The following is a 21,554-nucleotide window of genomic DNA, read 5'->3' as shown; positions in this document are numbered from 1 at the left end:
TCTAGCCTAATGGCACACTGTATATATCCACCGTACTTTATGCCAAAGGGTCAAGTCATCGCGCAGGCCACTCCACTGCCCAAATACCTGCCCACAGATGGTCATATCCCAGCCATCTCTTGGACTGAGGTTTTGGGAAACGACAAACCTGTAGTGGAATGCAAGCTCCGTCACAAATCACATGGTCAGTATAATGGGTATGATTGACACAGGTGCTGATGTGTCTGTCATTCCATTTGACAAGTGGCTTGGGCAATGGGAATTGCAATCTTAAGGCATCATACAAGGGATTGGAGGTACCCAAATTGCGAAGCAATCCAAAAACACCATTCAAATTGAAGGTCCTGAAGGAAAAATAGCAACACTTTGTCCGTATGTCCTGGATGCCAAATTCACCCTGTGGGGAAGGGATACCATGTCTCAGTGGGGAAGAAAAATTGATAACACCCCTAGACATCAAAATTTTCCCTGGCGGCCGCTGGAGCAGAGTGCCATCCACAGAAATTAACTTGGAAAACCGATGAACTAGTGTGGGTTAACCAGTGGTCTCTAAAAAAAGAAAACTTAGAGGTACTCAAAACATTAGGAGCTGAACAATTGGCTAAAGGAAATATAGTTCCAACTAATAGCCCATGGAATACACCCGTGTTTGTAATACAAAAACTGGGAAAGAACAAATATAGGCTCCTCCAAGACCTTAGAGAAATCAATAAGATTATTTTAGACATGGGGCCCCTTCAACCAGGTATGCCATCACCTTCAATGCTCCTGCAACATTGGCATTTAGCTGTTCTTGACATTAAAGATTGCTTCTTTCATATTCTACTCCACCCTGCAGATGCCCCTTGATTTGCATTTTCTGTGTCCTCTATTAATCGTGAAACTCCCATGGAACGTTATCATTGGCTTGTGCTTCCCCAAGGTATGAAAAATTCCCCAGCTCTCTGCCAAGAGTATATTGCTAAAATTCTATCTCCCATCCGTGCCAAAGCAGAGAAAGCCATCATCCTACATTTCATGGATGATGTACTGGTATGTGCTCCCAATAATCAATATCTCGAGCAGACACTTAACATGGTGATTGAGGCCCTCGAGGCCAAGGGCTTTGAATTGCAACCAGAAAAAATGCAGCCAACAAGCCCTTGGAAATACCTCGGACTCAAAATCACAGAAACCTCTATCACCCCAACACCTGTCACCATTAATAATAACCCAAAAACATAAGAAGAAGTGCAACCGATCTGTGGGACACTAAATTTTTTAAAACACTGGTTAGGACTCACCACAGAAGATGTAGCTCCTATTGCAAACCTGGTAAAAGGGGAAGGCGGTCCAGCATCCCCTAGATCCCTGACAAAAGAGGCAAGGCAGTCTCAAAAAGATACAAGAGATCATTTCCACCAGACAAGCACACAGGTGTCAGCCCTCCCTACCGTTTAAGCTTGTCATTTTAGGGAAAGTACCACGCTTTCACAGCCTCATATTTCAGTGGGACATGGAACAGAAGGAATCCCTCATCATAATTGAATGGGTATTCCTTCCACTCCAACCTCCTAGAACCATCAGACAGCCACAAGAACTAATGGCAAAAATTATCATGAAGGGTAGAGCAAGGCTCCCCACCCTGGCAGGATGTGACTTTGCATGCATCTACTTACCTGTAACAACTGACACATTAGATCACCTACTCCAAAATAATATAAATTTACAATTTGCATTAGATGGTTACTCAGGCCAAATCTCCAATCATTACCCAAAACATGGCATGTTTAATCTGCCATTCTCTTTTATCCCTCGAGAGATTCAAAGTAGAAAATCCCTCAATGCGATTACCATTTTTACCGATGCTTCAGGGAAGAGTAAGAAGTTCGTGATTACATGGAAAAATCCAAAGGCAAAAGTGGGAATCTGCCATCAAAATAATCCAGGGATCACCACAAGTAGCTGAACTAGCAGCTGTCATTAGAGCATTTGAGAGCTTCAAAGAACCCTTTAATTTGGTCACTGACTCAGCATATGTAGCTGGAGTAACTGTTAGAGCTGAGCATGCTCTCCTTAAAGAAATCTCAAACAAAAATATTTATGATTTTCTCTCAAAATTAATTTATCTGGTTTCCCACAGAGAGCATCCCTATTTTGTCATGCATGTGAGGTCACATACAAACCTGCCAGGATTTATTGCAGTGGGTAATGGTAGAGCTGATGCCCTGGCTATGCCAGCAGACATAGTTTTATCAGCCGACTTACCAAAGCTCCCTCAAGTTTTTGAACAAGCAAAATTGAACCATGCCATGTACCATCAAAATATTCCTGCTCTTATCCGCATATTCCATCTGTTCCGGACGCAGGCAAAAGCAATAGTGGCAACATGTCCCAACTGCCAGAATCTACAGCTTCCATCACTGGGCATGGGGGTCAATCCCAGAGGTATTAATAGTGGTGAAGTGTGGCAGATGGACATCACACATTTCCCTGGAATTGGGAGATTAAAATACATTCATGTTTCTATTGATACCTTCTCTGATGCCGTGTATACCTCTGCACATGCAGGTGAAAAAGCTAAGGAAGTTGAAAAACATCTTGTCCAAGCTTTTGCTGTGCTCGGTGTACCTGAGGAGATAATAACTGATAATGGGCCTGCCTACACCTCTCAGGAGTTTAAAAACTTTTGTCAGCAGTGGGGATTTCAACGTTACAGGTATTCCTCACTCCCCAACTGGACAAGGCATTGTTGAACGCGCCCATCAAACCCTCAAGCGAATGCTGCTGCAACAGTCAGGGACCACTAAACTCAACTCACCTGTCATCAGACTCAGCAAAGCACTGTTTGCCATAAACTTCCTAAATGGCACCTTTGAGGATCCAAACCCTCCCATCTATCGTCATTTCCAGAACACCGGGAGACAGAAACTGAAGGAAAATCCAGAAGTCCTGATCCGGGACCCAGAGACTCAAAAGATCCAAGGACCTTACAAACTTGTAACTTGGGGACGTGGGTATGCCAGTGTATGTACCCCTCAAGGACTGAGGTGGATCCCAGGGAAATGGGCAAAACCTTATGTCACTTCCTCAAAAGTTAAGGAGGTTAAAACTGCCTCCTGGAAGAGACGCTGTAAAAGGGATCCTGATTTTGGACCCTCATATAAATCCCCTACTCCAGATTTCAGTGTTAATTCCTTAAGTTAAGTTGCACTGTTTTGCACTCACATTTTGCACTGTATTGTCGGGGTCCCTTCCCCCCTGCCATGTAGCCCTGGGAGAGGGGCCCTGGCGGGGATTCACAGGGTTTCCCTAGCCCCTGGTCAGCCTCGTTTCCCATTGGTTGTTTTGTGTCCCCCTGCCTGGGCAAGGACCCTCGGGTCCCGTGTTTGGGCAGTTCCTCTGCAGAGCTCTGGCCATGCAGCTGGAGAAATAAACATCTATGAAACATCTATCAAGAATCGGTCCATATATATTTCTTTTCCATGGGCCTCCTTGTTTGATACATCATATTACAGAATCCCCACTGTAACACTGTATTTTGTAAATCTTCATCCTGATACCCCAGACCATAGATGTCCTGACTAACCCCCTCAGTTTTGACTGGGGAACTAGTTTAAAGATATCCTAGGTGCTGTCGAGTTGTAGGGACAATAGATTCCAATTATGCTTTGCACTGTTGTTTTGTTACTGTTCTATGCGATTTAAGTTACTAAGAGTTACAACCCAGCTTTAAAGAAAAAAAAATAGGGAATTGTTGCTACCTGCTCCGAGGTCGCCCTTCCCCCTCCCTGGTCAAACAAGCCAGGACTTGCCTGTGCCATGTGCTCTGAACTCCTTTCTTCCAAGGGCAGGCAAAACCAAATGTAACTCAGACTCTTTAGCAGTGTCTGATTGGCCAGTCACCCCGGGTCCACCCCCAGTTCTCCCCTTTCCCCTTCTCCAAATAAAAAAATGACCCGAGAGGGGGCCCACCCTCTTTGGCTTGCATCCCTTCTGCAAACATCTGCGTCTCTGTCTCTGTTTGAAAGCTTCTAATTGCAGGAATTAGGCAAACTGAAGGCTATATTTCTCCCTCTTTGCTTCTACTGGTGGTATCAGCTTTGCAGCTACCATTTGCCGCTTTCAGAGCTACTGAAATGCTAGATTGCCCGTGCTACCTCTCTAGGCTGCTCAAGGCTTTCTAAGGCATTGAACTACGAGCCTAGCTGGTAAAAAGCTGTGAGTATTCCACAGCCATCTTGGACAAAGCAATCATGAAATTATAGTTTTCGGTTCTTGGAGAAGTAAGGAGGGGTGCCAGCAGAGCTGCTGCCTTGGACTTCCAGAGGGCAGACTTTGGCCTGTTTAGGACACTGGTTGACAGAGTCCTTTGGAAGGCAGTGCTGAAGGGCAAAAGAGTCCAGGAAGACTGGACATTCTTCAAGAAGGAAATCTTAAAGTCACAGGAACAATCTGTCCCAATGTGCATAAAGACAAGCTATCAGGGTAGAAGATGGGCCTGGCTGAACAGAGATCTTTGGCTCAAACTCAGGGAAAAAAAGAGTGTATCACTTTCTGAAAAATGGGCAGGAAACTCAGGAGGACTACAAGGATGTCGTGAAGTCTTGCAGGCAGAAAATTAGAAGGGCCAAAACTCAAGTAAAATATAATTTGGCTACTACTTTAAAGGATGTAGTGGGTTGACCTCGGCTAGGTGCCAGGTGCCCACCAAGCAGCTCTATCACTCCCCAGCAGGACAGGGAAGAGAAAATAAGATGGAAAACAACTTGTAGGTTGAGATAAGGCAGTTTACTAAGGCAAAAAAAGGCGAGTGAAACTTTGCACGTGCATAAGCAAAGGGAAAAGTTAATCTCTACTTACCATCAGCAAGTGATGTTCAGACACTTCCAAGGAAGCAGGGCTTCAGCACATGTAGCGGTTGCTCCAGAAGGCAAACATTGTAGAACAATGAATATCACCCTGTTCCTCCTCTCTTCCTTAGCTTTTATATCTTAGCTGACACCATATGGTATGGAATATCCCTTTGGTTAATTTGGGTCAGCTGGCCTGGTTGTGTCCCCTACCAGGATCTTGCCCACTCCCAGCCCCTTAATGGGGGGGCAGGGAATATTAGAGAGACAGCACTGCTCAGCAGTAGCCAAAATGCTGGTGTATTCTCAACCCCCTTCCAGCTACGAATGCAAACCACAGCACTGAGGGCTGCTAAGGAAAAATGAACTCTATCTCAGTCAGACCCAATACAAACAACAATAAAAAATGTTTTTACACATACATCAGCAGCAAAAGGAGGACTTGGGAGAATCTTCATCTTTTATTGGATGCCCAGGGAAACATTATGACAAAGGCTGAGAAAAAGGCTGAGGAACTTAAAGCCTTCTTTGCCTCAGTCTTTAACAGAAAGACCAGTTGTCCTTCGGGTACCCAGCACCGTGAGCTGGTAGACAGGGATGGGAAGCACAATGAATCCAGGAGGAAAATGGTCAGCGACCTGCTATGCCACTTAGACACCCATAAGTCCAGGGGACCAGATGGGATTGACCCAAAGGTACTGAGGGAGCTGGCAGAAGAGCTCACTAAGAGACTTTCAATCATTTTCCAGCAGTCCTGGTAAACTGGAGAGAGCCCAGTTGACTGGAAGTGAGCAAATGGAATGCCCATCTATAAGAAGGGTCAGAAGGAGGATCTGGGGAACTACAGGCCTGTCAGCCAGACCTAGGTTCCAGGGAAAGTCAGGGAGCAAATTATCTTGAGTGCCATCATATGACATGTGCAAGACAAGGGGATCAAGCCCAGCTAGCATGGACTTAGGAAATGGTGGTACTGCTTGACCAACCTGATTGCCTTCTATGACAAGGTGACCCACTGAGTGGATGAAAGAAAGGCTGTGGATGCATAAGAGACGGTCCAAAGATCCCTCATCTGCCTCACAATCATCACCAAGGACAGAGACTGAACACAGGAGTCCTGGCCTGGCTGAGGTGGGAAGTCTGCCAAGTGTTGCCTGCAGGTGTACCCACTGGGAACTGGTAGAAACTAGTGCAGGTCACAATGGACTGCGCCATTCTTGTTGCAAAAGCAGGAAGGACTGCGCTGAAGCGAAAAGGAACAACCTGTCCTGTACACCTGTCCTGTACCCGTTTCCCAAAACAACGGGCCTCATAACAATGGTTGTAGATTTCCCCACCTCTTGGCCAGTTGCCCCTTGCTTTTGAAAAGAACTATAAAGGGACTTTCTAAATTAACCAAGAGGAGATCTCCCCACAGAAAGAAGACGAATCTATTGGCAGAAGACCACGAATATTTCTTCTCATCCGTTGGTAGCTATCCCCCCCCCCTTTTCTTCCTCTCTACTCTTTTACTTTGTTTTTCTTTCTCTCTCTCTCTCTCTCTCCTCTATCACATTACCATGTTGTGGTTACTTAATAAAGGTGCACTGTTTTGATTAAAACTGAAATCCCTTGTGTCCTTTTGCACTCTGACATCTATAAACAAACCATCATGACCCTGGCTTGTATTAGTGGATCGTGACAGGATGTTGTTTACCTAGACTTTAATAAAGCCTTTGACATTGTTTCCTGTGGGGTATGCCCAGCCTCTGCCCTGGAGGGAGGCCTGCTGAGATAAGGAGATTGCATAACCTCCCAGCAGAACTCCCCTGGAAAGGCAACCACTTTTCAGTTACGGTGAGAAGAAGACAGACCCAGAATCCTCTAGGAGACCCTATGCAGATCCTTTGTTACCCATTGGCTTTTACCCTCTGACACCCACCCCCTGTATCCCTATAAGATCTAGCCCTCTGCCCCTGTGAGACCAGAGAGAGCTTGTCCCTGGCCTCCCCTACACGGGGTGCGGACTAATAAAGCTTCCCCATGTGGAACTGCTATATGGGTCTCTTCATCTCCTCCTGGTCTGGCCTGGAGATTGCCTCGCAGAGCAAGAGCTGAAATCACAAGCTGAGAGTCACTAAAGAGCTGATAGCCTCTCTGCAAAGGCACTCTGGCTATGACTGAGGGAAGACACCGGGCCCCGGGAAGACGGCTCCTCATGGGACCATCTCTCCGGACTGGTCACAGCTTCCTGGGTCTGAGCTACAGACCCCACATCAGCCACCTCAGTCTCCCACAGAATTCTCCTGGAGAAAATGGCTGCTCATCACTTGTATGGCTACACTTCTGGGTAAAAAACTGTCTGGATGGCCAGGCCCAGAGAATGGTAGTGAATGAAGTTAAATCCAGTTGGTGGCCAGTCACAAGTGCTGTTCCCCAGGGTTCAGTATTGGAGCCAGTCCTGTTTAGTATCTTTACCAATGATCTGGATGAGGGGCTCTATTGCAACTCTCAGTAAGTTTGCAGATGACACCAAGTTGGGTGGGAGTGTCGATCTGCTGGAGGGTAGGAAGGCTCTGCAGAGGGATCTAGACAGGATGGATCAATGAGCCAAGGCCAACTGTTTGAGGTTCAATAAGGCAAAGTGCCAGGTCCTGCACTTGGATCACAACAACCCCATGCAATGCTACAGGAAAGGGGAAGAATGGCTGGAAAGCTGCCTGGTAGAAAAGGATGGGGGGATGCTGGTCAACAGCGGGCTGAACATGAGCCAGCATGTGCCCAGGTGGCCAAGAAGGCCAACGGTATCCTGGCTTGTATCAGAAATAGTGTGACCAGCAGGACCAGGGAAGTGATTGTCCCCTTATATTCAGCACTGGTGAGGCTGCACCTTGAATCCTGTGTTCAGTTTTAGGCTCCTCACTACAAGAAAGACATTGAGGTGCTGGACTGTGTCCAAAGAAGGGCAGCAAAACTGGGGAAGGGTTTGCAGCACAAGTCATATGAAGAGTGGCTGAAGGAGCTGGGGGTGTTTAGCCTGGAGAAGAGGAGGGTCAGGGGAGACCTTATTGCTGTATACATCTATGTGAAAGGAGGTTGTAGCCAGGTGGGAGTCAGCCTTTTCTCCCAGGCAACCAGCGGCAGAACAAGAGGACATAACCTCAAGCTGTGCCAGGAGAGGTTCAGGTTGGACATGAGGAAGAATTTCTTCATGGAAAGGGTTGTTAAACATTGGAATGGGCTGTCCAGGGAGGTGGTAGAGTCACCATCCCTGGAGGTGTTCAAAAAATTACTGGATGTAGCACTTAGTGCTATGGTCTAGTTGACAAGGTGGTGATCGGTCAAAGGTCTCTTCCAACCTAAATGATTCTGCGATTTTGTTCGGTGATTCTTATTGCTCTCTACAACTACCTGAAAGCAAGTTATAGACAGTTGAGGGTCGGTCTGTGTGCCGGTTTGGACAAATTTGGAGGAAAAATATCCTCTGATAGAAGGCAGGTTACAACCAGCCCTCCCCCACCAGGTTCGGGAAGAAATAAATTTTCCTCGGAGGAAAGTGAAAGAGATAAAAACTATTTATTTAACAAACACACAGGAAAAGGACAATAATGCTAAATAATAAAACCTCTCGCTGTGGAAAGAAAACCTGGGAAAATTTCAGAGTCCTTACGTAGGTCTCTCTCTCTCTCTCTTTCTCCTTGGAGCTGGGTCGCAGGCCCACCTCCAGGTCCAGGGCCTCGGTGGAAAGTCCTCCCGATGTATTCTGATGTTGAAACAGTCCATCAGAGAAGAAGGGAAAAATCAAAGTCCCAGGAAAACAAAGTTCAACTCTCCGGAGGGAAAAAAACTGAAAAACTGGCTGAAAAAAGCAAGCAGGGTGCTTTTCCACTCTCTTGCTGCCACAGGACGCAGAGGAGTGTGTGTGTCCTTGAACAAACTGCTTTGAAAAGTTTTGCTCAGTTTTTTTTCTCTTCCCCCTCTCAGGCTCAGTTTAAAGGCACAGAAAGGCACAAAATTAATTTCTGGGCATAGGGCAGCGATAGGGGATGCACATCATAAAGTCACCCCAAGACTTGTTTCCCAAGTAACAAGTGACAGGCCTCAAGTCGCGTCAGGGGAGGTTTAGATTAGATATTAAGAAAAATTTCTTCATTGAAATGATGATCAGGTATTGGAACAGGCTGCCCAGGGAAGTGGTAGAATCACCATCCCTGGAAGTGTTCAAAAGTCATGTGGATGTGGCACTTGGTGATATGGTTTTGTGCTGAACACAATGGTGCTAGTTTAATAATTGGACTCGATGATCTTAGAGGTCTTTTCCAGCCTTAGTGATTTATGATTCCATGATCTTATCTTTTGAAAAGCACCTAGGAATTTATAAACAGCTCCAAAAATAAAGGCAAATACGTGTAAAAAGCATTACCATCCACAAGACAACACTCACAAGCCCTTCCAGCATTATCCTTTGCACACAGAAGCACTGGTTAAGCTTTAGTTTTGCTGAAACACAGGGCACAGAAGAGGCTCAGCAATCAGCAAGAGTTACTAAGGCACACAATGAAGGGTTCAGGGTGGCAACTTACATATGGAGTGTCACCAACACACAGCAGCATCAAAAAGGCAGGGAACAAGGAGACAACAATCCCTTTCTTTAGCCTTGACACATGAAAAGCCCAGGGAGTCTCCAAAGACCAGGATGTGGGGTTTTGGGGTTTTGGCTTGTCTTTTTTTTTTAATTCAGGGGCAGACTTCCTGCAGACAATACACTTCCAGCCAGCACAAGCAACTAGCTATGTCTCCCTAGCTGCCAATTTAATATTATGAAATGCTTCTATAAAAACATGCCCATTTAACCAGCACTAGCACAATCCTAGAGGCTTCACTGTCTCACGCATGTGTTGCATAGTGCCATTTTAGAGAGCCTTCATTACAGCTAACAATTAAATCCAATCAAAGCAGCTGATTCCCAAACTAAATTTTGTCATCATTTTGAAAAACAATGATGCTTTGGAAATAACTGGAATGTTTCGGAATATACATTTCTTTAAATGGTAGTTTCCCTCTGATTGAGACAGTGTTCCTTGACACTCAGACATACAAAAGGATTATTTTCTTCTATACAAAAAAAAATGCCAGAAAGCACCTGAAAGCATTTTCTGTCTGGGTTAAATAATAATATATAAATGTCCTCACTTGACCTTTTCGTTATTAAATAAAACCCCAAACTAACCCATATGAGTCTGTATTTCTAATAAAAACCATATCTAATTCAAAATTCAATTAATTTCAAGGGGTTTGAACAAATTTGCATTTTCTTTGGTAATAGCTCACTAACAAAGTTGAAGCTGCCATTGGCACAACAAATGATTCTCGTGAGAATCATCATGAGAAGTGAACTTTGAAATGCAGTTATTGTTGGAAGACCAATTCTAGCTAGTGGTACTTAACAGGACAATAGACTAAACCAAGGCACTCATACTGCATACATGAAGTAAATATAAAAATGCAAAGCATGTAAAAATTTTGTAAGCTCTATTCTACACCATCAAAAATTACAACTGGGTAGTTTCAAAAAATATCTTCAGTCACTGTCAATGCTTAGCAAAGCATAGTTACTATACTGGCATACCAGAAAACATATTTACATGTGCAAACTGAGAGGGAAGATCTCATTAAAAAAAACCAAAACAGCAAACACCAGTACTCCTGTATGGACTTTATCACAACTCCTTTTCACAAAAATATTGATAGAGAATTCCAACACACAAACGGTAAGTTTAAATTAACTTGTTACAGGACACTAATGATTAGCATTTGTAATACTACTTCAACATGCACAGAGTTTTCTTACAAAACACCATTTCTTGTAAAGCATGCAATAGATGCACTGGTGACAACTGAAGTATAAAAATAAACACAGTCACTCAGCTAAAAGAGTATTTGGTTTTTCTCATTTGAAAATGTAAATTATTTTTTCCAGATATACTTAATAGTATTATTCTTTTACAAAAAAAATGACAAGTTTTGAACAATTACATCTCTGTTCATTCTGAATTATTTGCATGATATGTCTGACATCCTACTGTTCCCCAATCTTTGATCAAGAGCTCTTAAACTCTATTTAAACTGATTCAGACCATACTTAAAAAAAAATAAATCTAGTATTTCTAACTTAGAGCAAAGTTTATTAAATATTTAAATTACTCTCTATAATCTCAGTACATAATAAGTTTTATTGAGTGTCCCATGTACAGTCATTTCTCATAGGTGAGTGTTGGTGATGAAATCAAATGCAAAGAAAAAATATAAATGTAAAAAATCAAGATGTCAGGGATGAAAGCACAATGATAGTGTTGTAGTTTTTGAGTTCTGCAGGTGGTGTTTTTTTTCTCTTCCCTTTCTTTCCTTTTCTCTCATGCAAGCTCCCTTTATTATTGTCCATTACAGATAAACAACCACGCTCTAATTGGACCCTAGAATCTCTGCTAATTTTGTAACACAAAACATGTCTCAAGCATTCAATTCATGTGACTGTCTTCGGCCACAGTAAGACACACACATACAGTGGTTTTCCACTGAAGTGATTTCCCACAGCACGCTCAGCAAACACACAGATTAGCAGAGCCTTTACGGTCAACATTGTCTTGTTCTAATCTTGGTTTAAGATGCCAGGTGTTTGGCACTCTTCCCACAGGCTAGACATACCCATCCTAAGTCATTATTTGTATCATTAAAAGACCTAGTTTTCCTAAAGAACAGAGTACAGTATTCCTAATGCAATGAATTAAAATTCAGACTGAAGCAGAACTACACTTCTCTCATGTTTCAAAAAGAAGTTGAAAAATGCTTTCAACTCTCAGACAACTGTTTAATTAAAGGCTGCTTTAAATTTTATAATCCATAAGTGTTGTAAGAGTCCCTTTTCTTCCAATAACTCATTGATGAAAGGCTGGCATCCAATCCTACCATTCATTTAAAGAAAATGTGTGCAAAAATAATTAAATTTGAGTATTCTAAGAAGCAATCAACTTTACTAAGATCTCAAACATTGAAATAATGCTTCCTGTTAAAGGGACACCTGCACTAACTGGTGTTCAAGGGCTCTCATTCAGCTGATTAAACTACAAAATAATGCCCACCAAAATGTTACTCAAAGAGATTTCCTCTTTTTCTTTTTGTGAAAACAAAGATTATAATGTAAATCTGAAATCAAACCTTTCTTTTTTTAATTACATAATTTAATCCTTAACTTTGCTAGTTGGAAGCCATGGCATGGGACAAGGTCCCTTTAACAAGGAAGGAGATAAGTATCACTTAATCAGGATGTGGGAATGGAATCTGTACCTATGGGTAAATGGCAATGCGTTCTGGGTTGGCTCAGCCCTTGGTTCTGAGTTCTGCGTCACTTCAGCCATCACTCTCTCGTCATCTGTCCCATTAATACTTTCTGGCGTTAAAGGAGACTGAATATCCCCTCCAGCTGATTCCTTGAGTAAAACAAACAAATGACACATTAGAATTACCAAGTGACCTGCTCAGGAAGGCCATGTGTATACAAGTGCTACCATTAATTCTTATATGAGATATGAACTTTAGACAGTATTAATGTGAGGCTCACAGATTTCCAGCATTGCTCATGGCCATATTTCATCATGTGAATTTAATTTAGAAGTGTATTACTATAGGATTCATATTATCTTGCACAAAACTCAACTGACCTATGATTTATTTGCAAGTGTCCAACCTCACGCTTATCACAGACCTCACTCTCTTACCTGATATTTTATGCAGCCCTCAGCCAGCTACATAACACGCAACTATTGGCACCAAGGATTTTTATCTTTTGTTTTAATTCTAACATGGTGAAACAAACAATTCTGATATTTGTTTCAAAATCTAGCTTTCATTTAATGTATTAACTAAAGTGAACAGTTGTATCAGGCCATTGATGGTGCATTCACAGTTTTGGCTATGAGCCATCTGTAAAGAAAACTTGTTCAGCACAATCCTCGCAAAACTTTCATAAACCTTAGCCTGGCCTAGCTCTCACTGGTCATGGCATCATCTAGGAAGGAGAATACTCCAGTTATACCCAGGCAGCTACACCTGAAAAACTTACTGTCTTTCTTCCTAGCAGAAGGCACTGGTGCAGTTTTAATCAGCCCTCATTATGTCAACACATGCATTTATGTTTTGGCCAACAAACACTATTTTTCAATTTCTAGTCACTGAAGAGTGCTTCCTTTTTTAAAATAACAAAATACATTGTGTAGCCCAAATCCTAAGTTAGAATATTAAAGGTTTTTCAGTCCCTGTATGTGGTTTAATTTTAATATTTTCTTTCCTATTATATGATGTCATATAAGCTAAGTAGCTCATTTCAATTTCAAAATGTCTTAGTAGGCTTTTAGTAATCAAGTGTTAACATTTAACTCTAAGATAGTAGTGTTTCATGAATAGAGTTCCATGAATGTCATGGAGGGGTGACTATCCAGCAGAGGACTGGTTGAATTACAGTATTTCCAAAAGCTAAGCACCTTCTATGGCCACACAGACTTTTACCATCTGCATGGAGAAGAGATAAAACTGCTATTTACTGTTATTAAACTGGAGCACAAGCACAGTGTCTGGAAGGCCAGCAGCTCCTCTTCCCAGCTCTTTGACACTGTGTAGAAAACTGAAGAACAGCAATCTCAGAAGAAATTGCAAGTGTCTGAAGATGGTTATGATCTTACAAGATCAGGGTCTAATTTTAAGCCTCCACTTGTAGCCTTCAACTAGTTTACAAGGATAAGGCTTTTTGAAAGCCAATACTGAATCTGATCCTATATCTATAAGAAATGATGCCCTTGACTTTGAGACTTGACCAGATGGAAAAACTGAATTCTTTTAAAGAAAATAAGATCTGGCTGTCATTATTGCCTTCCATAAAGCACTGGTGTCACTTAACCAACAATATTGTTTAACATTGTCATTACACTTTAAATTATATTAAGCATTTGCAACACATCAATTGTCAAAATTTTGCTTTTATTCTACTGTATTTCTCACATAGTGAGAGACATATCTGACTCTACAACTTGAATTATTAATACAGTTATAGCAAAACATTTTAATAATGACTTCAAGTTCTATTATACTTAGCATTCCTCAAGTTATACAATGCACATGCACAAGTGTCTCCATTCTGCATCTTATTAAATTCCTACTGATTAAAAAGCAGAAAATAATTAGCTTACACTGATTTATTACACAAATAGAAGGTTTTATTTATGATATAAATATAAATTATTTATTTTATGAATGTAAATTGTTACCTACTTTCAGGAAGAAAGTACTTATTTTATACTCAAAACTGTTACTTTAAGTGTTAAAACTTTAGATGTAAAACTTAAATATTTTTATAGAACAATTTTACTGAACTGAAACTGAATTGAATTGAAATTAAAGTGTCAAAGGAGAGCAGATCTGGCAAGATAATCAGGCACATGAATTATTTGACACAAATTATGTGGGTTTGTCTATTATTAATCCTCTAATTTGATAAACAGTTTTCACTGCCATTAAATGAAAGGCATTACGAACCCAAGAGTTTCTTTGTTATTTCCTCCTCTTCCCAAACTACACTAGATGTTCTAAAAAACATATACCACATCTGCACTGTATAAAGGAGCCCTGGCCCTACTAATAAGTACCCAGGACTGGTGATGCCAAGCAGTATAACAGTTGTCTACAATATACAAACTAAGCACAATAAAGGGGAATCAATCAAAAGATGCCTTAAATTTCAAAATCTTATAAACAAAATGCATGCACTCATAAAACAGTCTCTAAAGTAAAACAAGCAGACTTCACAGCACAGATCAGACCACCTTTTAATGGTGACTGTAAATGAAGAGTTCAGACCCTAGGTTCTGAGGCAGAGTCAGTTTATTTCAGCTCAAGTTGGGTGCCTCCAGAGAGGGACCCTGAACAAAGAAATCCCTGGGCCTTCACACCCTTACAGTCTGTGCATCTGATCTTCACATGCTCTGCACACGCCTCTTGGTCCTATGGTGATTTCTGGTCTGGGGTCTTCTAACACCTCATTGGATTCTTTCTCCATGTCCAATGTGGGCAGGCCATTAACTCCTCTTATCTTCCAACTTGGGGAAGCCTTGGGGCCCTCCAGCGTCTCAACCCTTATCTGAAGATATCCAGTCTTTCTGTTTCCTCCCCTGCTGAGCCATTCATGCTGACAGAGTTCATTTAAAGTTCACCTGCAGTAGCTTTTAAGCAGGGCCCACTCATGCTAAGCTGTAAGTTACAATTAAACTTAAAACTACACAACTGATTTCTAATATTCTATAAGTAAACTTATTTAATCTCCAACAGTGACTAAATACGGAATAGAAGAAAAAAAGGATTAGGCTATTCTAAAACCATGAACAAAACAAACCAAAACAATTACACCTTTGTTTTTATTATTATATTGTTTTCTGATTAAGTATTCCATACATGTCTCTGGCATCATTGTTCGTCATATACTGGCAATGGCATAAGACTGCCTGCTGATTCAGATACTATAATGTCTGAAATATTTGTTCCGGTATAGAAATTCACACAATATCCCACTTTTTCAGCAAGGTTCAGAAGTAAATTGAGTACTTCAAAGAAAAAACCAACAGATGATAAAACCATGACCATTTAGCCAAAAGCAACCCCCTCCTTGAGCTATAAAAATGTTTGATACTAAAATTTTTCAGGCAATAGCTATTCCTAATATTATAGGAGTGTCTCAGAACTACAGAAGAAAGAACTGGATTATTTTGATTAATTTGACTACTTTTATTTACTCACCACACAATTTCAGGAATTAACAGAGTTCTTAATCTGATATGACCAGGGTCAAAAGTAATATCTGAAGAAAGATTCTGTATTAGGAAAAAAAGAAAAAGAACTGAGGTTCAGACTTCAGTTCTTCAGTTGTTTGTAAGACTGATGGGGGTGAGGGTGTGTCATGGGTTAGCTAGCATAGTCCCGGAAGTGATGTTCTTGCAAAGGGGTGCTTACAGCTTCCTCTATGACCTGACAGAACCTATCAGATGGCCAGTTTGAATATGGACAATTCTTTAAGCCACTTAAAGTTGTGATCGCCTCTGTGATGCACACTTAAGAATAGGAAACTCTGAGTCAGAGCCTCTCTGTCTCGTTTCTGGTGCTGGGACAGGTGGCTGTGGGCCCAGTGTGGGGCCCAGTGGGCCCGGCCCAGGCCCTGCTCAGGCTAGGCCGGGCCGGGCCATGGCCATCCTAGAGCCGATGGGCCCTGATCCACCTGCGAAACCCCCCCACAGCAGGGCTGTGGGCAGCCGAAGCGGCTCGCCTCTCCAGTGCAGCCGAGATCCAGCAAATAAGGCACCGCTGTCCGCTGTCCGGCAGAGGTCATGTGACTGACAGTGATAAGCCACATTCCAGCTGCAAAGCTGCAAGGCCGAGGTGAGATTAACCCTTTTATTGCTGTGAAGAGCTAAAAACCTGAGAGAAGAGAAAGAGGAGATGCTTAAAGCTGAAATTCTGTTGTGAAGCTATGATATATCAGAGTACCCGTTGTAATTTCATGAAGATATGGGGGGTGGAGTGTTCAGTTCAACTTGTAAGCAAAAGCACCTGCACTGAGATAGGCAGATGCTGATGCAGCTGTAATTTCATGAGAAGCTTGGACAGGGAGAGATGGAAGCGATGATGACTTTTGCTCCAAATGGGAAAGGAGAAAACCTCAGTCCCTAGAGATGCTCCCAGAGATTTCTTAGAAATGAAATGCTCCCAGAGATGGGTGAAGAGAACCTTTGTTTCTGAACAGCTCAACCTTAAAATTGTACCCCAAAAAACTTCGAGAGTGGACCCTCGAAAGCAGTTGTGGGAAAAGCTGCAAGTTGGGAGGAAGGGACTCACATGCGAGCAGAGAAACTCCTCTTCCTAAATGGACTGAACAAAGTTATTATGGAAGTGGTAAACAGACTGAACATCTCAAGGGTTGTCTTTTTACATTGTCAGTGGGAGAAGGGAGAAAGGTGGAGGGAGGAGGAGAGTTCTGAAGGTGTGGTATGATTTTTTTTCTTCTTTTAGGTCTGTTAATAAACTTCTTTATATTCTTTCAAGGTTGGTGCCTGCTTTGCGTTTCTCCTAATTCTTATCTCACAGAAGGTAAACAGTAATGAGTATCTTGGACCAAACCACTACTGGGTGCAACCCCACAGCTTGCACTATTTAGTTCTGTACTTGAACCTAATTAACATTAGTTTAAAAAATAAAGGAGGAAAAAAAAGGTGGTACACACAGAGTTTTCAGCCTATTGATTCATGCTACTCAGTGAACTCCAGATGAAAGTGTTGCACTTTCAGTGCATAGGCAAGCCTGTAACTGAAAATAGATCATGGGTGGCTTACCACTGTAAGATGCAGGAGTTTATGACATGAACAAAAGAATGCATTTTTTTAAAGCAGTACCATAAGAAATTTAACATGTTTTATGAAAGTTTTAGAAGTATATTTTACAGTTTTGATATGGTGTATCTTCCTACCTATTATTAATTTAATGCAGAATGATATCTGCAAGTTTAAGACAGCAGAGGGATTGACACTTGTAGGTAAGTGAGCTACTGTTATAGAGCTCACTACTCACACACTACCTCCCAATGCCTTTCTTGTCATAACTTCCTTTAAAAGCCAGGTTCCTACAAAGTCTTGACTGGCCACTGAAAATATCTCTTCTTCCTTTTCCTTCCCCTCTCTGCAAAGGATCACTACATAAAAGGGAAAAAAGAGCAGTAAAATGATTAAGAAAGGCAACACTGGAATTAAGTGCCTTGCAGCTATTACAGCTGGTGATGAGGTCCGTGGCTGCGACCCAGGAAGATATGACCGGTCCGGGGAGATGGTCCCGAAAGGAATCGCCTGCCCGAAGTCTGGTATCTTCCTCTCAGCTGCTGGCAGAGGAGCCCTTGCAGAAGCTATCAGCTCTTTAGTGATTATCAGCTCGTGATTTCAGCTCAGCTCTGCAGGGCTGCCTCTAGGCCAAACCAGACCGGAGAGAGAGACGAGAAGACCCGTGTGGCTGGTTCCACACGAAGGTAGCTTTATTGGTGGTTCCCTCCGGCGAAGGGAAGGCCAGTGACGAGCTCTCTCCCACAGAGGCGAACTGGTCTTCTTTTATAGGGATACAGGGGATCAGCAAGGGGACCAATGGGTTACAGAGGGTTTGGGACAGACCAATGGGTTACAGAATGATCTGCATAGGGTCTCCCAAAGGATTGTGGGTCTACTTTTCCTCACCATGACTCAAAAGTCCTTTCCTTTCCAGGGAGTCCTGCTGGGTGATTGCAAAATCTCTTATCTCAGCAGACATCCCTCCAGGGCAGTGGCTGGGCATATCCCACAACTCCCCCTTCTGTATTTATTAAAAGGGCATTCCCAGCAGCCTTTCTGCAGCAACGTAGGAGGCAAGAGAACATAAGTAACACAATAATAATTACAATGAATACCCACAAAGCTCCCTTAATCAAAGATACAATCCATCCCGTTATTCCCCATCGTCCAAAAAGTCATTGTCTACTTTTAGGTCATCAAGGCTGTGGTGAGGAGAGCATCAATGTAGACACATTTCATCTTTGGGCAGGGATGGGGCTTCTGAGAGGGAATACAAGCAAGATTTTGTTAGCTTTGTGGTGAGAGGGGAGGTTTTGGGGTTTAGGGAAGTTTGACAAGGGTTGAGGGAAGGGGATATTTTGGGGTAGCAAGGGGTGATAACATATAAACTAGGGATCAGTTTTTCCAGGCTGTGTCTGGCCTACGGCTTGACTGTTTGCTGTAGCTTCTTGTTCAGCTTTCTGTTTCGTCTGCTGCCGTGTGGTGGGACGATCTTTTTCCTGGTTGGTGGGCATCTGGCGACGTTTTCGTCTCCATGCCGAGCTGGTCTGGTTTTGTGGAGGTCCTGTATTTGTCTCAGGAGAGTTCTTGGTGTTTGTAGTAGCAGTGTTTGTAGGGCCTAAGTATGGTTTAATGCTTTTTCCTGGGAACCACTTTGGGCCAGATGGTAGCTGGACACAGGCGTAGCCTCTCCCCCAGGTAATCAATTGGAAAGGCCCAGATACCTGGTGTGTTTCAGGGTCCTTCACCAGCACTGGTGGCTTCTCCGTGAGCTTAGCTTGGGTTGAATTTGAGAAGTGGCGGAGTACTGGTGGGTCCGGCTCTGACGAGGTACCATTTAGGAAGTTAATGACATAGAGAGCCTTACAGAGTCTTTCAACAGGAGACAAGATTTCCGTTTCTCTCCGTTGCTGGTTGAGGACTCTTTTGAGGGTTTGGTGGGTCCTTTCTACAATGGATTGTCCTGTGGGATTGCTAGGTATGCCTGTCTTGTGTTTTATTCCCCATTGGTTGAAGAAATCTTTTAACTTGTGAGAGGTGTAGGCAGGCCCATTATCTGTTTTGATTTCTTCAGGGACTCCCAGGGTGGCGAAGGCAAGGAGAAAATGCTTGATGACGTGGATGGCACTTTCTCCTGCATGGGCTGATGCAAACACTGCCCCAGAAAATGTGTCAACTGACACGTGCACGTATTTGGATCTCCCAAAGGATGGGAAGTGGGTTACATCAGTTTGCCACAATTGGCAGCTGTTCAGACCGCGGGGGTTGACTCCGGTACCCATAGATGGTATTTGGTAGTTCTGGCAGTTCGGGCACGTTGCAATGATAGCTTTTGCTTGATCTTTTGAAAGCTTGAACATTCTGACGAGTGCAGGAATGTTTTGGTGAAAAAATGCATGTGACAACTTTGCCTGGGCAAAGATGTCAGGGACGTTTGCAGTCTCTGCTGGCATGGCCAGTGCATCTGCTCTCCTGTTCCCTTCAGCAATGGGGCCAGGGAGGTTAGTGTGTGACCTCACATGCATAATGTAGTAAGGCTGTTTTCTGTGCGAGATTAAATGGATTAATGTAGAAACCAATTGGTATAATTTTTGGTTGGAGACTTCCTTTAGAAAAGCATGTTCAGCCCTCATAGCTATACCAGCGACATAAGCCGAATCTGTGACCAGATTAAAAGGTTCATCTTTAAACTTCTCAAAGGCTCTGACAACAGCTGCTAATTCAGCAATCTGTGGAGATCCCTCTACTGTTTGGATATCAGATTCCCATTTCTGGGTATTGGGTTGTCTCCATGTCATGACAGACCGATGTGATGAACCATCAGTAAAGACGGTCAGAGCTTTAAGAGGTTTTCTACTTTGGATTAATTTTGGAATCAATTTAAAAGCTGCTTCACGGTAGAAAAGTCTATGTTTTGGCATGTGAACGGAAATTTGGCCTGTGTAGCTATCTAGGGCTAACTGGAGGCTCTCATTGGTCCGAAGCAACAGCTTCAGATCTTCAGTGGTCAATGGCAAGTATATGCATGTGAACTCACACCCTGCAAGAGAGCGGAGACGAGTTCTGGCCTTTTTTATTAAATGTGCCATTACTTCTTGGAAGGTGGTTAATCTCTTTGTAGGTTGATGGCTTGTGAAGACCCATTCAAGTATCAGCAAAGGGTCTCTGAGTTTAGGGTCCCATTGGAAGATCAGTCCATGGAAACAGGGAGCTTTACCCAAAACTGCAAACTGAAGAGGCAGGCTGGGTTCAATGCGATGGGCTTGGCGTGAAGACAGGGCTTCTTGAACTTTAGTGATGGTATCTCGGGCTTCAGGTGTGAGGACGCATGGAGAGTCCAAGTCTTTGCTGCCGTGGAGGAGGTTGAAGAGGGGATCAAGGTCTTCATTTGTAACTCCCAGTAGGGGGCGTATCCAATTTATGGATCCACACAGGCTGTGTAAGTCCCTTAGGGTTTTAGGGCCCTTTTTGATGGAGAGTTGCTGGGGTACGATGGTTCTCTCATGGATCTGGAGGCCAAGGTAAGTCCATGGGCTGGAGTGCTGCACTTTGTCTTCACGAATCTCGAACCCTGCTTCTTCTATGGCTTCAATTGTCTTTTTAAGAGTTCTGTCCAAGTAAGTTTTTTCTGATGCACAGATTAGTATGTCATCCATATAGTGGTAAATGATTGCTTCTGGAAACAGGCTTCTGATGGGGGATAGAATGTGGGCGACATACCACTGGCAGATGGTCGGGCTGTTCTTCATGCCTTGTGGGAGGACGAGCCAATGGTACCTTCTGAGTGGGGCTTTATTGTTAAGAGAAGGGATGGAGAAGGCGAACCGTGGTGCATCCTGGGGATGGAGCGGGATGTTAAAGAAACAGTCTTTAATGTCTATGATGGCCAGCAGCCAGTCTCGGGGCAGCATTGATGGTGATGGCAGGCCGGGTTGGAGGGGACCCATGTCTTCAATGACCTCATTGATCTTTCGTAGGTCATGGAGTAGTCTCCATTTGTTTGTGCCAGGCTTTTTCAGTACAAAGACAGGAGAATTCCAAGGACTTGAAGTCTCAGTGATATGACCTTTGGCAAGTTGCTCTTCCACCAGGGCTTCCAGCGCGCTGAGTTTTTCTTTATCAAGGGGCCACTGCCTTGTCCATTTTGGGTTGTCAGTCTTCCAGGTGAGTGGGGGAGTAGATGGCAGCGCGCGTTTCTCAGTGGCCCCAGTCAGAAATCCTGGCTGGGAATGGTAAGAGTGGCACCCCACTGGGATAGAAGGTCTCTGCCCCATAAGGTGATGGGGGCTCTTACCACGAATGGTCGGGTGGTCGCTATCTTGCCCTCAGGTCCTTCAATAAC

At 43.2% G+C, this 21,554-nt stretch overlaps 1 protein-coding gene across 1 annotated transcript in view; it reads right to left on the bottom strand.

Moving 5' to 3' along the window:
• LOC309584591 (homer protein homolog 1-like) overlaps positions 1-21,554 on the bottom strand; it is a gene marked incomplete at both ends in the record, with an annotated part of 390,758 nt that overhangs the window by 170,758 nt on the left and 198,446 nt on the right. Inside the window, one exon of the mRNA XM_082300685.1 lies at positions 12,153-12,295. Within this exon, the coding sequence (XP_082156811.1) occupies positions 12,153-12,295 (143 nt within the window). The remainder of the gene's footprint in view (positions 1-12,152; positions 12,296-21,554) is intronic.

This window comes from Coloeus monedula (genome assembly GCF_965178545.1).
Source record: "Coloeus monedula genome assembly, chromosome: W".
Taxonomy (NCBI): domain Eukaryota; kingdom Metazoa; phylum Chordata; class Aves; order Passeriformes; family Corvidae; genus Coloeus; species Coloeus monedula.
This window is presented reverse-complemented; position numbering and strand designations above follow the sequence as displayed.